We start from the raw sequence: 17,442 nt of genomic DNA, 5'->3' as shown, positions 1-17,442 counted from the left end.
TTCTTTTAATCCTACAGCTCAATTTGCAGCTGGGAAAACTGAAGCTCAGAATGGTTAATAAACCATCCAAAGTCACACAGCTTGGGTTGTATGGACATTGCAACAATATTAACTCTTCCAATCTGTGAGCATGGAGTAGCTTTCCATTTATTTGTGTCTTCTTCAATTTCCTTCTCAATGACTTATAGTTTTCAGTGTACAGGGTCTTTCACTTCCTTGATTAAATTTACTCTTAGGTATTTTATTCTTTTTTGATGCATTGTAAATGGGATTGTTTTCTTCATTTCTCTTTCTGATAATTCTTTATTAGTGTATAGAAGCACAACAGATTTTTGTTTATTGATTTTGTATCCTGCAACTTTATTGAATTTATTTATTCGTTCTAAAAGTTCCCTTTAGTGGAGTCTTCAGGGTTTTCTATATGTAATATCATGTTATCTGCAAATAGTGAGTTTTACTTCTTCTTTTCAAATTTGGGTGCCTTTTATTTCTTTTTCTTACCCAATTTCTGTGGCTAGGACTTCCAATACTATGTAGAATAAAAGTGGTAAGAGTGGGCATCCTTGTCTTGTTTCTGATCTTAGAGGAAAAGCTTTCAGACTTTCCTTACTGAGTATGATGGTAGCTATGGATTGGCTATTGGGTTGGGAACATATTTTTTAATAGGCAAAGAATAGAAGCAATAAAAGTAATTAGAAGGAAATTATAATTATACAAAAAAGAGGTGATCTTGGTTTAGACATGAGAGGTAGTCAGATTCTGGATAATTTTTTATGATCATGATGCAATTTAATATAAAAAAATTGAGCTCAACTAAGCTATCCTATGTGATGAAACATGCTAGGTATACAGAAGTAAATAGACCTTTGCTTACCCTCAAAGCAAGTTCTAGCTAGTGATATAGATGTGTAAATACCTATGTGTAATACAAGAAAAAGAATGGATTAAATCTAAATAAAGGGGAAAAGTTATTTTGTAAAATCCTTGGACACTTTAAGGAGGATGTGTCTAGTGAGTTGGGCTTGAAGAGGGCAGAGGATTTCCACAGGCAGAGAGTAAGAGATCTTTCCGGTCTGAGAAGACAGTAAGAACAATGTCCTGCACTGGCCAAAAAGTCTCATCTGAGTTCACTTCTCTTAACCTACCCGGGCTGCTTAGAGCCTGCCCTGGGCATTGTGTGGTTCCAAGGTCAGCCAGAGAATCAGGCAGGGTTTATATGCAGGTTCTGGGGCTCCCTCTCCCAGATTCCCTTCTTCCAGGATCTCTGCTCATTTCCTAGCACCTATGTGTGATAAGCAGGATTCTAGGGTGGCCCCCAAGATTCCTGCCCCTGGTGTACATGGCAAGAATAATCCCCTCCCTCTGAGTGTGGGCAGAACCTGTGAATGAGACGAGATATTACTCTCGTCATTATGTTTCCTCCTATAGCAAAACAAAGATTATCCAGAGTAGGTGTGACCTAATCAGATGAGCCCTTTGAAAGCAGAGAATTTTTCTCCAGTTGGTCACAGAGGAGAAAGTTTAGAGAAACATGCCCTTGCTGGCCAGAGAGAAAGCAAATAGCCATGTTGTGAATGCTTATAGGGGCCAGGTGGCAAGGAACTGTGGGCATCTTCTGGAAGCTGAGAGTCACCCCTGAACAAGAGTTGGCAAGAAAACAGGGACCTGAGTCATATGACCACAAGGAAATGAATTCTTCCAATAATGAGTGAGGTTGGAAGAGGCCTCTGAGCCTCAGATGAGAATCGTGGTGCCGGCTGACAACTGTGATTTTAATCTGGTGAGGCCCTGAGCCAAGGATCTGTTTACCCTCTGCTGGCCCATGGAAACTGTGAGATAACAAATGGATGTTGTTTAAAGCCACTAAATTTATGACAATTTGTTACAAAACCACAGCTAATACACTCTACTCTGGTTGCTCTGAATTCTGTCCTCTGGTTCTTCGGAGCAAGAAAAACTGCAGGCTTTCAATCAGAATTTTAATTGCTCCCTAATATGTAGACAGGATCTGCCCTTACAGTACATATTGTAAAAAAATAAAAGATGAGGAATCTACCCCCATGGCCTTCGTTTCTTCTGTATCCTCCTCCCAAATCTGCCTACTTCTGTTCACACTATGCTGCTTTCAGGTTGCTGTCTTTTATATTCTGTTTGGAGTTTACAGTTGTTATCTGGGGAGGGTTGATCCAATATAAATGCTACTTGTCCAGATTCTGGATATATTTTGAAAGCAGAATAAATATGGTTTGCTGGTGGATTAGAAGCAAGAGTGTGACAAAGAGAGAATTAGGAGATTATCCTATGGTTTTTGGCTTCTGCAAGTGAAAGGATGGAGTTGCCATTTACTGAAGCGGAGAAGACGATAAATACAAGAAATTGCCTGTGTGAGCTAGAGTTCAAGAAAGAGTGCTGGGCTGGATATAGGTATTTAGAAGTTTTTTTTTTTAAAGCCATGAGACTGAATTAAACCCTCAACAAATTAACTCTAAATAGAAAAGAGAAGAGACCGAAAGACGGAGGTCTGGTGCAATTTAAAATTTAAAGATAAAGCAGAGACATGAAACCAAAAGAGGAGACTGGGAAATAGCAAGTGAGAGAGGAGGAAAATGATGAGAAAACAGTGACCTTAAATCCAATTGAAGACTGTTTCAGGGACAAAGGAATGATTATTTGCATTTAATGCTGCGCCAAGTAAAATGAGCATTGAATTTAGCAATGAGGAGGTAGGTCTCTGTGTCCTTGACAAGAGGGGTTTCAGCAGGGTATTATAGGAGTAAGTCTGATTGGGGTAGAGAACAAATGGAAGGGAGAGAATAAGAGACTGCAAGTTCAGGCAACTCTTTAGAGCAATTGTGGTAAACAGAGAAATAGAAGAGTAGGTTAAGGAAGAAGCAGAGTCAAGAGGTTTTTTGTTTTATTTTGTTATTTGTTTTTAAGATGAAAGCATTTCTCTGTCTGTACATTGATGAGATTAAACAATAGAAAGGGAACACTGATGATGCAAAAACATAGAGGGGAGAATTACTGCTCAGGCAGCGTCCTTGAGTAGATTACCAAGGATGCAATTTAGTACCCAGTGAAGGAGCTGGCCCCGGATGGAATCAGGTAGCGTGCACCTACAGGAAAGGCAGTGAGGGCGGACTGTGTGCTTTAAGCATAGGTGGGTGGTGGTTGGAGTAGTGGGAACTAGAGGTTTGAGGAAAGAGGAGAAGGTGCGAAACGACCATCTAGAGTGTTGACAGAGTGAATGAGCTAGAAGTAAGCTCTCTAGGACGTACTGAAGGTCCCCTTGAGGTCTGAGGGTAATGATTTTGAAGTAAGACCAGTCAGGATAGATTAATAGAGACTGGGATTTTTTTCAATTTTGTACAAAATGCATGATAAGGCAGAGGAGTAGAGGCTGTGTGGAAGCGAGTGAATATGATTGCCAATGAAATCTAAGCTAATAAGGGAGGAAATGAGGTGAGTGGATGACACTGAAAAGATGGTAGGATAGATAAACAGAACAGTATTAGCAAACATGGTTTTTAAGGCTGAGTGGTATATGCATGGGGATTTATTGTACTATTCTCCTCTGCTGTAGGGTGTATTTGAAAATCTTCACAATAAAAAGCTGGGGTAGGGGGTTTAGTGGTAAGATTGTTTGTGTGGTCAAAGATGATTAGAGTCTGGGTTCTAAAAGAAGTGAGCTAGAAAGAAAACACAGCAGAGCCCAGAGAGTGACCTGATGGAAACCGTGAGGATGGCTAGCACAGAGGAGCTGCAGGCTTTGCGAATAACAGGGTCGAGGGTGTGAATGACCAGGGGGCAAAGTGACTCAGGGAAGGTGGAGGATAAGATCATTGCAGAAGAGGGGATGCAGGAACCCAGAGGTCAGGCCACCTTAATGATGGTCTGCACAGGTAACAGAAGCACTGAGAGTAGTGTCAGTGTGACAGCGAGCCAGACGCTATCACCTTCAAAGAATGAGGGAGGGTAACTCAGTGGAATAGCTTGATAAACTGGTGGTTTTCAGAGGAGAAAGCACCGGAAAGTTGTAATGTCAGTAAGAAAGACACAGAGCCCCACTTACCCACTACTGCTCCACCCACCTAGATGTACAGGGAATAACGTGAGAGAAAACAGCTTCCTCTTGAGAGAGCTTTGGGGGAAGCAGTGTCCTCAGGGGAGGCCTAGATATTAAGGGAGAAATTGTTCTGCTAAGAATCGAAATTAGTTGGTTACTGCACCTGAATGTTAAATTGGGCCATCTACCTCCTGGCAGTGAAAGTTTCATAAAGGGAGAAATGATAGGTTATGTAGTCCTTAGGACCTGACAAAAGGAGGCATATAATTTCTTCTAAAGAGACCAACATTTTCTAAAATTCCAAGAATTTTTTCTACAGATCCATTATCATTTTCATATCCCTAGCAACTAGAACAAAGCTGGGAACAGAATCGGAATACAATCAATGTTTGTTCAACCAGACTCATCTGACTCGGAGGCTCATAATGGACAATATCGTTAATGACAGTTTTCGAAGATAAAAAGCTTATCTTCACCCCTAAAGTAGGGCATAGTCGTGAGGTTTCTATTGATCTTAGTTCTGAATCTGAGATGGCATTTCCAAAAGTGAAGTTATTGTAAAATGAGCCTTAGCAGTTCTTTTCCCACCGACATGTTGCACAGTGTAAGGCACTGACATGGTTAATAGTTCGTAGTATTCACTTTTATTCTTTCATTTTGAAGAGGAAAACCTGCCATTTAAAAGCATGCAAAGCTAATTAAAGCTTTTCCACTATTTCATTATCTGAATGTAGTTGCAAATTCTGACTTAAAACTCTTATCAGAGGAAGACTCAACATCCCTCCCTGAGCAGCAAATGAACATTCAATTAACACTTCAATGCAAGTGTATTTTAAATAAAAATATACTTTATTGTTAATCTCATTCCTTATAAATGCAAATACCCAATTTTAAAATCCAAAGAGAGTTGCTTCCCTTTTATTCTTTGGGGGAGGAAAAAAAAGTATTTTCTTTATTTACAGGGAAGACCGGAATTTTCTGAAGTTGTTACCAAGTTAGAAGAGTGTCTGTGCAACATTGAGGTAAGAACTTTAGCTTCTGAAATCTGTCCATTAAACAGGCTGGAATGTCCGAAGTGGTTGGGGAATGGAGTTAAAGAAAGAAAGTGTGAGAATCCGTAACTCCATTCACATTTTTACCCTGTTAATTAAGTTCCTAGGAGGGAGCAGAATTGACTGCATCTTTAGCGGCAAAGGCAAATTCAGAGTGAATTTGGGCCCTTTCAACAAGTAATGAGGCAGGCAAATGGACATGGGCGTGCAGTTTAAAAAATCGATATGTAAAATTTTGAAAATATAACAAATATGTTAAAAGGTAATTTTTTAAATCAGTTTTTTCTATGCAAAAGTTCCTACATACAATGAAATATTAGCTAAACTGTTAAGCCATTGTCCATTTCTGTTCAATAAGAACAGGAAAAAAATTATTCCTAAAGTTAGTGCATAAATTAACGGGGAGGCAGTGGTTTTATACCACACATGCGTTACGTAAAGTGATATATGTTGGTAATGAGGCTAATGGAAATTTCTTTCCTTAATATCAAGGAGCTGTTTGCTTTAATTTTCTCTGTAATTGCCTTAATTTTCTATACACCTGTTCGGGAGATAGCATTTGAAAATAGGCCAGGGAGCTGAAACATGAGCACTAATTCAAAAATAACAATGTATTCCCAAATGCAAACAAGTGCTGTGGGGGAGAGGGATGGACATGACATATACGTGCATGTGAAGGGAAGGAGCAAAAGTCAGGGGAAACCACATCAGCCTGCACAACTGAATCCCCAAGGGGGACCATCCAAGCAAAGTTTTCTTGCCTTAAAAACAATCTTGACTAAGAGTGACTGGAACCTAATCTTTTGGGAAAGTGTCCCAGGGCTGCAGTTGCTGCCTGTAGTGAGTGGCTCTGTCTCGTGACTCTTTACTGGAACTTATAAAGAGCAATCTTCTTATATAGAAGCTTTAGTCTTTAGACATAGAACTTCCTTCCTCTTCTCTTCAGTCCTGAAACATACAAAGGCGAGAGAAGTAGAAATCTATCTGGTGGGGCTACAGCAGCCCCTACCAACAGGAGCATCTGCCAGACACCTGGGATGTTGAGAGATGCTTTTAAGGCATGAGTTCCAAGTATCCTCTCACTTTGAACCTCTGTGTTTGACAGGACAAGGCTGCTCCAAGCCTCCAAGCCTCCAAGCCTGGGATATATCCAATTTGATCAGAGAGGGAGTTTCAGAAACAGGGACAATAGTAGGATCTGCTAAACTAGCTAGTCTTATTCTATTGACCAAGCCTCTCAGGACAATCTCCCCTGGTGGAGAAATGAATGACTGCAGGCTAGATGCAAAGAGAACTTACTGGACTGTGTTGTGCTAATTAATGGACTAGACTCAGCTTTAAGGGGCTTAACTTGTGGAGTTCCATAAGGCTCTGTCCTCTCTACTCTTCAACATTTTAGTCAATGGTTTAGACCAAGGTCAGGAGGACTCTGCTCATCACATTTGTAGATATAATAAAACGGAGACAACAAGCATTTGAAAGCAGGATTCTAGCATATTTGGGAGGATAAAGTAATAGGGCATGTCTAACAAGAATAAATTCAATAGGGACAAATACAACATCATGCAGTAGAGTCAAAGAAATAATAGTAAAAAGAAAAAAAGTCAAATGGTGGAGATGTGACTTGGGGGCAGCATGAAAGTTAATGGATAATCAGCTCTTGGGAGTTAGAATATGAAGTTATCTGTCTCGCTACAGAATAAAGAACATGATCGTTCCTCTCTCTTCTGAGATGGCCAAACAAAACAGCGGCCAGTTACATCCTTTTAAAGGGATAATTAAAACTGCAACACAAATTTTAGGGACGAGAGATCAGAATGGTGACTAGATTGAAACTCATGCATGTGAGAACCAATGAGAGGAACCAAGGATGCTTGTCCCAGAGAAGAGAAAATTAGGGTGAGTCCAACAGCTGTTTTTAAACATCTGAGGAGCTATCATATGGAAAGGGGTCGGCCTCATTCTCCGTGGACCAACAGATGGAAAAGAAGTACAGTAGCAGGTCTGGTTTTTTATGGGGAAGAACTTTCCGATGGTCAGAGCTGTCCTAAGATAAATGAATGGATCTGGAAGGAGTGGTTTTCCCATCACTGGAGGCTTCCCGTCAGCTTGCAGAGCCAACATGAAAAGGGTGCACAGAACAGATTAAATCATTGAAGAGTGTGAAGGTTCATTTCAACACTGACCTCATATGATTCTCAGAGCTTTACTTAGAAATGCCTTGGCTTGACTACAAAGAGTCTAGAATTTGCATACATTACTTTTTAAAACCGAAATTTCCTGTCTACGTGTCTTACGAAATTATAATGTCAAAAGCACCGATGTTCTCACTTGTGTTAGGTGGAGTGCATAAACAGCAAGGCTGTCAAAAATTCAAGAAAACCGCTCTTCTATTTTTCCTCTTCTCTTTCTCATTTTCTTTCCTCACACTCTTCTATTTTCTAACCATACGGAGCTATTTGTAACTATTTTTAAATGTTCTCTTACAACAACTCTATTTAGTCCTCATGCTTGCCAGGCATTAAAACATCCTTCCTTTATAAAATAGATGTTTTATACATCCATTCCATACTCTTAGAAAAGTGTATAAATCCACTTTATGTAAAGGGAATAATTTCCTGTAAAGGGAATAATTTTAAGCTACAGTTTAAAGGAACTCTGCCACGGGTCTTATTGCCATGGTGAAAAATGTAGAGAATCCTTTCACCATTAAATAATAGCCTTCTATCTATTTTATGAATCTGATTTGAGTCTGCTGTGTTTTCTGAAACATGAGCAGAAGTTTTATGGGCCAGCTTTCAGCATAGAACTGGGTTAGAAAAGTAAATTAAGCGAGCCAAGTGTTGCCTTCAGAGGCTGAAAGGAGAAGCCAGAAACAAGCTTAGATGAGGAGAAATTAAAGTATGAGAAATCCTAGAATAGAAAGTTAAAATAAATCTACATTCTACGCTACGCCTTTAAGCCTGTTGGGTTTATTAAGTGATTGAAATTGCCCCTCCTTCACTCAGCTGATGTCTCCTGCGTCAAGTAACAGCAGTGGGTCTCTCTCACCTTCCTCTTCTTCCGACTGTCTGGCGAGCCGCGGGGGGCCTGGCCGGAGCCACGTGGCAGCTCTGCGCAGCCGCTTTGAATTGGAATACGCTCTAAATGCAAGGTCCTTCGCCGCCTGGTCCCAGAGGTAAGTGATAATCTAAGCAGCAGCCACACAGTCGAGTCAGAGTCCAGAATCTCGTCAAGAAAGTCACCTGATCTGATTAGTATCAACTGGGGATTTACCACCCCTGTGGCAAACTTTGTTAAGAGGAGTTGGGAGCCCATTTTTTTTTCCTTCTAATATTATGACTAAAAATTATAAATTTCATTATCAATGAGTTTAGGTTCTCTGAGCTTCAAGTAACAGTAGTTAACTCTTGATTCAGCAAGAATTTTCTAGCTACAGCAATGAAAGGAATGTACTGGAAGTATTCTGGGCTTTTCTTATGAGTTCAAGGAAGAGTTCCTTGTGTAGGAATCAAGAAATAGCTTAGAGGATCTGGGCACCAAAAATTCAGCATTCTGAGAATTACCATATGACCCAGGAATTCCACCCCTAGGTATATACCCCAACGAACTGAAAAACAGATACTCCAACAAATACTTGTACTCACATGTTTATAGCAGCACCGGTCACAACAGCCAAAAGATGGAAACGACCCAAATATCCATCAGCTGATTAATAGATTAAAATGGTGGTATCCTCACAATAGAATATTATTCAGCTGATAATAAAGAGGAAAGGTGTACTGATTCAGGCTACCCATGGATGAACTTTGAAAACTTGCTAACTGGAAGAAGCCAGGGATAAATATTACATATTGTATGACCCTATTTGTAGGAATATCCAGAATATGTGTATTAGTCCATTTTGGGCTATCATAGCAAAATGCCATAGATTGGATGGTTTACACAACAGAAATTTACTTTCTCACAGTGGAGGCTGGAGGTCTGAGGTCAGGGTGCCAGATGGTTGGGTTCTGGTGGGACTTACAGATGGTCACCTTCTCACTGTACCCTCACGTGGCAGGGAGAGCTCTGGAGTCTTTTTATCTTTTTATAAAGGCACCAGTTCTATGGGATCCAGGGCTCCACTCTCCTGACCTTGTTTAACCTTAATCACTTCCTTAAGGGCCCTATCTCCAGTACAGTCCTACAGGGGTTAGGGCTTCAGCATGGGAAATTGGAGGAAGGGGACACATTCAGGCCATAGCAATAGGTAAATCCATAAAAACAAAAAGTGGATTGGTAGTTGCCAGGGGCTGGGCAGGGAAGGAGGAAATTGGGAGTAACTCTCTAATGGATACATGGTTTTATTTGGGGGGAATGAACATTTTTTTGGAATTAGATAGAGGTGGTGGTTGCAAAATATTGTACATGTGAGTGTACTAAATGCCACTGAATTGTTCACTTTAAAATGGTCAATTCTATGTCATGTGAACTTCACCTCAATGAAAAAGAAAAATCAACCAAAAAAAAAAGAAAAAGTTTAAGCAAAGGGGCAAGTCAGGAAAAAAAGGGAAAAAAAGAAAGAGTTCAGCTTTCTTCTATAGCAAGCTCCGCCACTGACATGCCCCCATTCCCAACAGTCTCGCTGTCTCTCAGTTTAATTGCAAAGTTTCAAGGAGAGATATATCAGCTATCTATTGCCATAATAATCCTATATAAAACCCATACCAAAACTCAAGGGTATACAACCATAAGCATTTATTTTTTGCTAATGTGTCTGTGGACTGGTTTCAGGTGGGCGTGATGCTAAGCTGCAGGTTGTATCCGAGTCAGTTGCACATGTCCCTCCCCCTCCTTTTTTGCCTGTTATTCTCATGGGCGAAGTCTTGGAAGCTAAGAGGACAAGCCCAGCTTCACACACATTGAAAGCCTTTGCTCAAGTGGCATAGATACGAAGTGTGGAATGAGTCAGGAGGAAGTGCAGTCTGCCCTGAGAGAGAATGTGATTGGCCCCTTGGGATCATATGGCCACCTGTGGTCCAAACAGATGTGCATACTGCAACCTATGGAAAATGAAGAAAGACTGGCTTAAAATCCCTGTCCTTCCACATGTGCTCCAGAGCATTTGCACATGAGCCGTTACACATGTGCACTTAGACACACATACATGCACATACATACACTCACACTCTGTCATCAGAGTAAACATTTTTATACTGAAGGCAGGAAAGATTATCCGGAGTGAGCAAGAGATCTTATACCATCTACAAATTGCTACTGTTGCTTTTATAGTGTAGTTATATTCCTAGTCTGACGAAAGAATTGCAGCTGCAGCTAGGAAGAGATAGGACTCTGAATCATGGGGATTTTAATCTATGGAATGTCATAAAATTAAGTATCAGCGAGTTTGATTGATACCAAGGCAAACTGGACACAATTCTTTACTGGATTCCAGTCTCTTACATAATTTTGTAAGGGGCACATAGGCCAAAATTAGATTAGGTTCAGACATAGTATCGTCTTCTAGTTCCATCTCTTCTTCTTCATTACTTGAGGTTTTAAAATTAATTTTCTGAAAAGCCAGATTTTGATATTTCCAAAGCAAGTTACCCGAGGCTTGTCCACTTGAGGCAAATGTTAAGGGGACGAGCAGTGAGGTCAGACACAGCTGAGGTTCGGTCTCAGCTTTGCCTCTTACCAGCTCAGTGACCTTGGGCAAGTTACTTAAGTCTTATATGTAAAAAACAGATAATATCAGCTCTTAGGAGTGTTATTGGGAGGGGCAGTATTGTCACAGGAATAAGTGACTTGTTGAAAAATGCCAACAGAGCCAAGCAAAGGATACAAGTTCCTATCACGTAGGTAAGTCACACGACTTACAATACATTGACAGCTACACAGCATAGGAACACAGCAGACATCCAACTGGACAAGTTGAGGGTGGAAGGAACGCAGCTTCTCTGGCCTTCAGACACCCAGGAATGTATGCCACTACTCCTAAAACTGCCCAAACAGGGTGGCAAAAAAATAATGTTTTTTTTGAGATGCTCTCTTTGATATTCTCATAAGGTTTTTTTATATCCCTCCCTGGCCCTTCACAACAGTTATAGGACTCTGGTAAGTGCTTGTCTGTCTACTTGGTACAAATTTCTCTTAACAGCCCAGCATACCCTGCAAATTTGCTGCGAGGGTGTGCCGGAAGTCAGTCTGTAGTTGTAGTTGTACCATCCTCTGGTAAGTTCAGTCTTCGGACTGCTTGAAATCAAGGGCAAGCATTTAGCTAAGTTGTTAGGTGCACCAAGACAGGAATCACATCTGTTTTATTTGTAACTGTATCCCTAGTAGCTAGCAGTGTGATTGGAATGAAGTCAATATGTAATAAATATTTGTTTCATAGATAAAGAATAGGGTAAATTGGCTCAGTAAATTGTAATTATTCTTAATTTGGAGCACAATCAGTAAATAAACTTTATTTTCTCTCCTCTTTCCATTTAAATAACTACCCCTATTGTACTTCTACTGCACACTGGGCACTATTTTAGACAGTTTGAACAGTTATTTAAGTAAACCTTAGAAAGTAGGTATTCCAATTTTTATAGATGAGGAAACCAAGGCTCAGAAAGGGTAACTTTATTAAATTTATGGAGGTGGAACTTGAATTCTCCCCCAGGACTCCCCTATACCCTCTGAATTTCTCTGGCACAGAGACGTCACTTTTCAGAAGCTTGATATGCTTTTCCAATTGCTGTATTTGCTGGACTTCTTCCAGTTTCTTCTGGAAGTTGGTCAGGGAAAGAATTCAGCTACTCCCCTCCGATCCTATCTTTGTACCCTGTGTATATGAAAGACAGAGCAAAGGAGACCAGAGGTCCACAGGTCCTGAAAGTCAAAGAGCCCAAGGATCCAGCGGGTTCATGAGTTTAACAGCCTGGAAGACAGTGGCTCTCAACTTCGGCTGCACATTAGAATCACCTGGGGAGCTTTTATAAGCACCAGTGCCCAGGACCAATTAACCCAAAATTTATGGGGTGTATTCAGACGTCAGAATCTTTTTAAAGTTTCCCAGGTGAGTCCAATGTACATCCAAGCATGAGAAGCATGCTAGAGGAGATGCTACAATCCAACCTGCTAGTCACTCCGATGCAGCTGATGGGGTAAATGAAAGAGGAACATGAGAACAATGGTAAAACAGCAGCTGTGACCAAGGAGATCATCCTGAAGACTGAATACCGGTGTGGTCTCTCCCAAAAGTCCTTGCAATGTGCTAGCTGCCTCTGATCTAAGAAGCATTCTAATTCATTACAATCACACAAGGTGTAATTTTTAGCCCAGTATTACGTCTTTAAAACATAGGAACTAGATTAGACACATTATTCTGACTAATGTATGTTCCCAATTTGAAGTCTCAGAGCCCTCAACAAAGTCTTAAAAATGGTGCATTTATTTTTCAATTTTTGAGTTATGAAGTTTATAGCCTGTGGTTTTGTAATGTCTGATACAGTGGCGGGGTTTGGTGGTTGTTCGTTTCCACATTTGTTTTTAATTATTATTTTCCTTAATAAAATAAGCACCAAGGTGGGAAATTTTGTCAGATATTTTCTCCACAGATAATAGGCATTCTCTAATTCCTGCTGAAACCACAGATTGGTGAAGTCTGAGTTTGAGAAAGGCACTCCTGAAGTTCTGCCTCTTTTAAAATATTTTGTGTCTCTAGATATATTTGGAAAATGAAGCATGTGGCACTTGCTCCTCCCACAGGGTATGAAATCTCCCATCTTGTACATGGATTACATCATGTAAATTTAGAAACGACAAAGTGATACACAACCTTTCAGATGTGAAAACCAATTAGTGTTTGTGCAGGGCTGGGCTCTGAGAATAGAATGCGATGACCTAAATAGCTGTCCAGGGGAAGAAAACCAGAGATCCAGAGATTGGAGCTGTGAAACAGATTCATTTGGAATTAATTTTCCACATTACAAAAGTGTCCATCAAAGGGGTCCTTTAAATAGAAAGCTTGCCTAGTGCACTTAGGATGCAGTTCAACTTATAAAAATTGAATGTGTTACACAATTTTAATTTATACTTGGTTTGTCCAGAATACAGCAAGTGTGTAAGATGACAGCACCAGGAAACTGATGTTCCTGGGAGGGAAGGAAAAAAAGAGTGGTGAGGGGTCCATTCACTGCTGGGGAGCACGATGTTTTTCAAGAACAAGCCATGGTGTTGCATCCATACCTCTGCAAGTCGAATACTCCGCTTTTTAATATGCCTCCTCTCCTCCGTGTACTCTTTGTTCTGACACTTCCCTCAGGCTCCTTAACTGTTCACTTTTCTTCCAGTCCCTTCTTCATCCCCATTTTTGTCTCTCTTGTCAGCTCACCACAATCTGAAGTTTCAGCACCGTGCTCAGGACCAAGTGAAACTTCCCCCTCCTCACTTCTCTCTTTGTCACTGATTTAATGCAATCCATGGCTTCAACTCCCTTCCCGCCCCCTTCCCTCACAGAGTTAGCCCCCAGTCCATCTGTCCACACGTGGCTGCTGTGTTCCCTTTGTGGCATCTTCACCTTCTCTTCCTGCCATCCAGCTTCCCCATACCCTAATCTCTCAGCCCTCCACTGCCAGCATAGTCTCCCTTCAGTAGAACTCCAATTATAACACTACCTTACTTTAAAACCACCAGTAATTCCTCATTGCCTCTAAAATTCAGTGAAGTTATGTCATCCTGGAATCCAAAATGACCAGTGATACACATTTCCAGTTTCACCTCCCGCTGAACATCAGATGCTCTGGTGGTTCTAGACAGAGAGTAATGCTGTCTCTTCTCATCTCAAAAACGTTGTAGGGTTTTTGGAACTGGGAGGTATTTTTTGGGTAGTCCCAGTGACTAGGGAGGTGCTACTGATATTTCATGAGCTGGAGCCAGAGTGTTGAATTTGGACAATTCCATGAACTAAAGAATTATCTTGCACAAAATAACAATGGCATCCTGGTAACGCACACTGTAGACAAACTAGATGTTCTCCTGTTTTCCATGCACACCCTGCCTTTAGCTGACTGCCAGCCTATTCCCATGTCCTATCTTTTAACCTGGACACCTGCCCCTAATCTTGTCAAAATATTAATCAGCCTACAGTAACATCTCAGTCAGCTTGACCATTATGTCGTGAGAGGGCCTTTTCTGGGTCTAACTCCTCCTCACTCATGCCTTTCCAAAGGCCACAGCAATTTGTGCCACTTTATGTATTTATGATATTTTGTCTGATATTATGGTTATTTATTTTCAATTCCCCATTAGCTCACAAATACTTTAAGGACAGAAATTGCCTTTTCTTTTGTTTTTATTCAGGCACCTACAATATCTCGTTTATAACTGAATTGTGTGCAGTGAATATTAAATAGTTTTATCTATAATAAATTAGAGGAATCATTAGTTGGGCTGTGAATACCATGCTTTGTGCTTCCAAATTGTGAGTAATACTGTGGCCCTCAGAGTTTTTTGACCCTGACATTCCTGTCAAGTTCAAATTTGTTTTTGTCCAAAAATAATGAACCACCAGTTAACTCAAACTGTTTTCCACCCCACCCCCTCACTATTAGGGCATTAATGTTAATCCATTTCTTTTTAATAAACGAATAGAATGTAGGTACATGGCATGAATGACTGACGTATTCATTCCCAGTGTGTCTAAAAATGGAGTGATGGCTTTGAAATGAGGTAAGTTGAGAAAGTTTTCACTGAAGAGAGAGATGATGGGGATACAGTTGAGGTGTAAGGAGAACAGGATGAACAAACATGAAATAATGACTGTGAACTTTCCTGCCCTCCACTTTAAAAGGAACGGTCATCCCTTTCCCAGTGATCTGAACTAGTAGCTCGCTCACGTATCGAGGACTTGCATTTAGACAGATCTGTTTTCAGTTTTTCTATTCTGTTCCCTTGGATGTTTATCCCTGTGTCTGTGGTACACAATTTTAATTACAATAGCGGTCTTAAAGCCTTGAAATCTGATATGGCACATCCCATCCTGACTATTCTTGATTATTCTTGACTTTTTCTCTTCCATATAAATTTTATAATCAGTTTGCATTTTCCACAAAGATGTAAGACTTTGATTATAGATATTTCAAACCTACATATAGATCAGTATGGGAGGATATGACATCTTTATGATATTGAGTCTCCCTTGCCATGAACATAGTGCTTTTTGCATTTATTTAGATGTTCTTTAATATCTTTTAGTTGGTTTTATAATCTTCTCTGTGAGGTTGTTATACCTTTTGTCATATTGTTACATTCATTGTGATTGCTGGAATAATTTGAATTCATTGCTACCATATTATTTTATTCTGTCTGGGTATTTTTCTCCCTCTATCCTTTTCCCTGTTTTCCTTTGGGGTATTTGAACAGGCATTCTGTTTTTCTATTCTTTGGTGGGTGCCCTAGAAACTCTAACATATTATTAAACAATAAATTTTATGTTAAGATGTTTGTCCTACTCCCAAACAAAACAGAGATCTTAGAGCATTTTGGTTTCAAATCATTCCTGAATTATATATTTCTGTCCATTATTTTACTTTCTTCATGATTTTTAAATTCCACAGCTTAGGTATTATTTTATTGTTTTATACAGCTATGGGTTATTTAGACTTATGCATATTTACTGTCTCATTATTCATTATGCTTACATTTTACACCTTCTTCCTAGATCATTTTTCTTTTCCTCAAATGCATCTTTAAAAATTCCTTTAACATGACTGTTAGAAGTAAGCATCTGAAAACACCTTCATTTTCCCTCTTTCTTGAAAGATATTTCAGTGGATATGGGATTTGAGGTGTTTATTTTTTTCTCTTGTATCTTTAAGATGCTTTTCCACATCTTTGTTGTTGTTATAGCTGTTAAAATATCATCTGTGAATCTAATTGTCATTTTTAAAAATTTTCAATCTGCCCTTTCTAAGTGCTATTGGAACTTCTCTCTGTCTTTGCTATTGTGCAGTTTAACTATGTTGTGTATAGATATGGATTTATTTTTATTTATCTTGCTTTGAATTTGTTGAGTGTCCAGAATCTGAAGATTGACATCTTTCATAAATTCTGGATAATTTCTCAGCCACTACCTCTTTTAATATGTCTTTACCCCATCTTCTTTACTCTCTCTTTGTGGAATTTTAATTAGATGTGTTTTAGATCTTCTTGCTCTATTTTCCACATTTCTTAATCTCTCTCTTTTTAAAAATATATTTTCCGCCCTGTACTTTCTTTATTCTGGTAATTTCTTCAAATCCATCTTCCAATACACTATTGTCTTGGTAGCTGGATCTACTATGCTGTTCTGTTCATTACATTTCTAATTCAACTAATTTCTAATATCTATTCCAATTCTAGAAATTGTAGTTTTTGCAATTTGACTAGACTGTTTTGAAAATCCATTTCTTCTACATTCTTTTAAATTATTTCCCTTCTTCACACACATTTATTTTATATTCTTTGTCTGAATATCTGATATTTCTGTATCTGAAGTTTTTGTAGATCTAATTATGTAGTTGGTTATTTCTGATAATTCTTGCTCTTTGTTTCATCCTGTATTTAGAATATATTTGTTTGTATTGTGACTCATGTTCCTTGAAACTTTATTCCTGACAATTTTTTTTTACCCTTATTTGGTGTAAGTTACTTCACAGATGATTTGCTTTTGCTCTTGCTGATTATCTAGGGACACTAAACCACAGGATCACTTTAAACCTTCAACCTGGAGTTTTTCGTAAAACACACGTATTGATAGTTTTGTTTTAAAACTTGCATATGTGTGGACTTGTGGATGGGACCTCTCAGGGTTCACATTTCATTTTATCATTTTACTCACTTTACCTAGAGCCAAGGATGAAATGGAGCAATTATCCTCTGTATCTTCCTGTATAGAATGGATTTTATTATTCCCGGTTCAACCAATCTTAGTGTTGTCCTTTGAAGATGTCAGCTTTATACAGGTGTTTTCTATCTGACCTCCCACCTTGTTGAGCCCATGCTGTTTCTCCCTGTGTAGTCCGATAAAATTCAAGCGTTAGACCCACAAGAATCAGTAGGGGAGCTTCTTCAGAGCATATACATAAGCCTGCAATTAAAGTTTTAGTCAATCACTTACTCTTTTATTGTGAACACGGTGAGAGCATGACCTTCTCTCCTTTTTGGTGCTGTCTCCAGTGCTTACAACAGGGTCTGATAGGTGCTAAATACCTACTTGTGGAAAGAATGAAAGCTCATGATGGGTCCTCACAAACATTATTCCATTTAACCTTCACAAAACAATGTTATGAAATAGGCCTCCAGGTTTCCATT

At 39.5% G+C, this 17,442-nt stretch overlaps 1 protein-coding gene across 1 annotated transcript in view; it reads left to right on the top strand.

Moving 5' to 3' along the window:
* Positions 1 to 17,442, top strand: part of TNNI3K (TNNI3 interacting kinase) — a 258,488-nt gene that overhangs the window by 198,274 nt on the left and 42,772 nt on the right. Inside the window, exons 22-23 of the mRNA XM_010989036.3 lie at positions 5,029 to 5,088; positions 8,127 to 8,296. Of these exons, the coding sequence (XP_010987338.1) occupies positions 5,029 to 5,088; positions 8,127 to 8,296 (230 nt within the window). The remainder of the gene's footprint in view (positions 1 to 5,028; positions 5,089 to 8,126; positions 8,297 to 17,442) is intronic.

The sequence above is a fragment of the Camelus dromedarius genome, chromosome 14 (assembly GCF_036321535.1).
Source record: "Camelus dromedarius isolate mCamDro1 chromosome 14, mCamDro1.pat, whole genome shotgun sequence".
Classification (NCBI taxonomy): Eukaryota; Metazoa; Chordata; class Mammalia; order Artiodactyla; family Camelidae; genus Camelus; species Camelus dromedarius.
The sequence above is the reverse complement of the archived record's forward strand: the minus strand, read 5'-3'. Positions and strand labels throughout refer to the sequence as shown.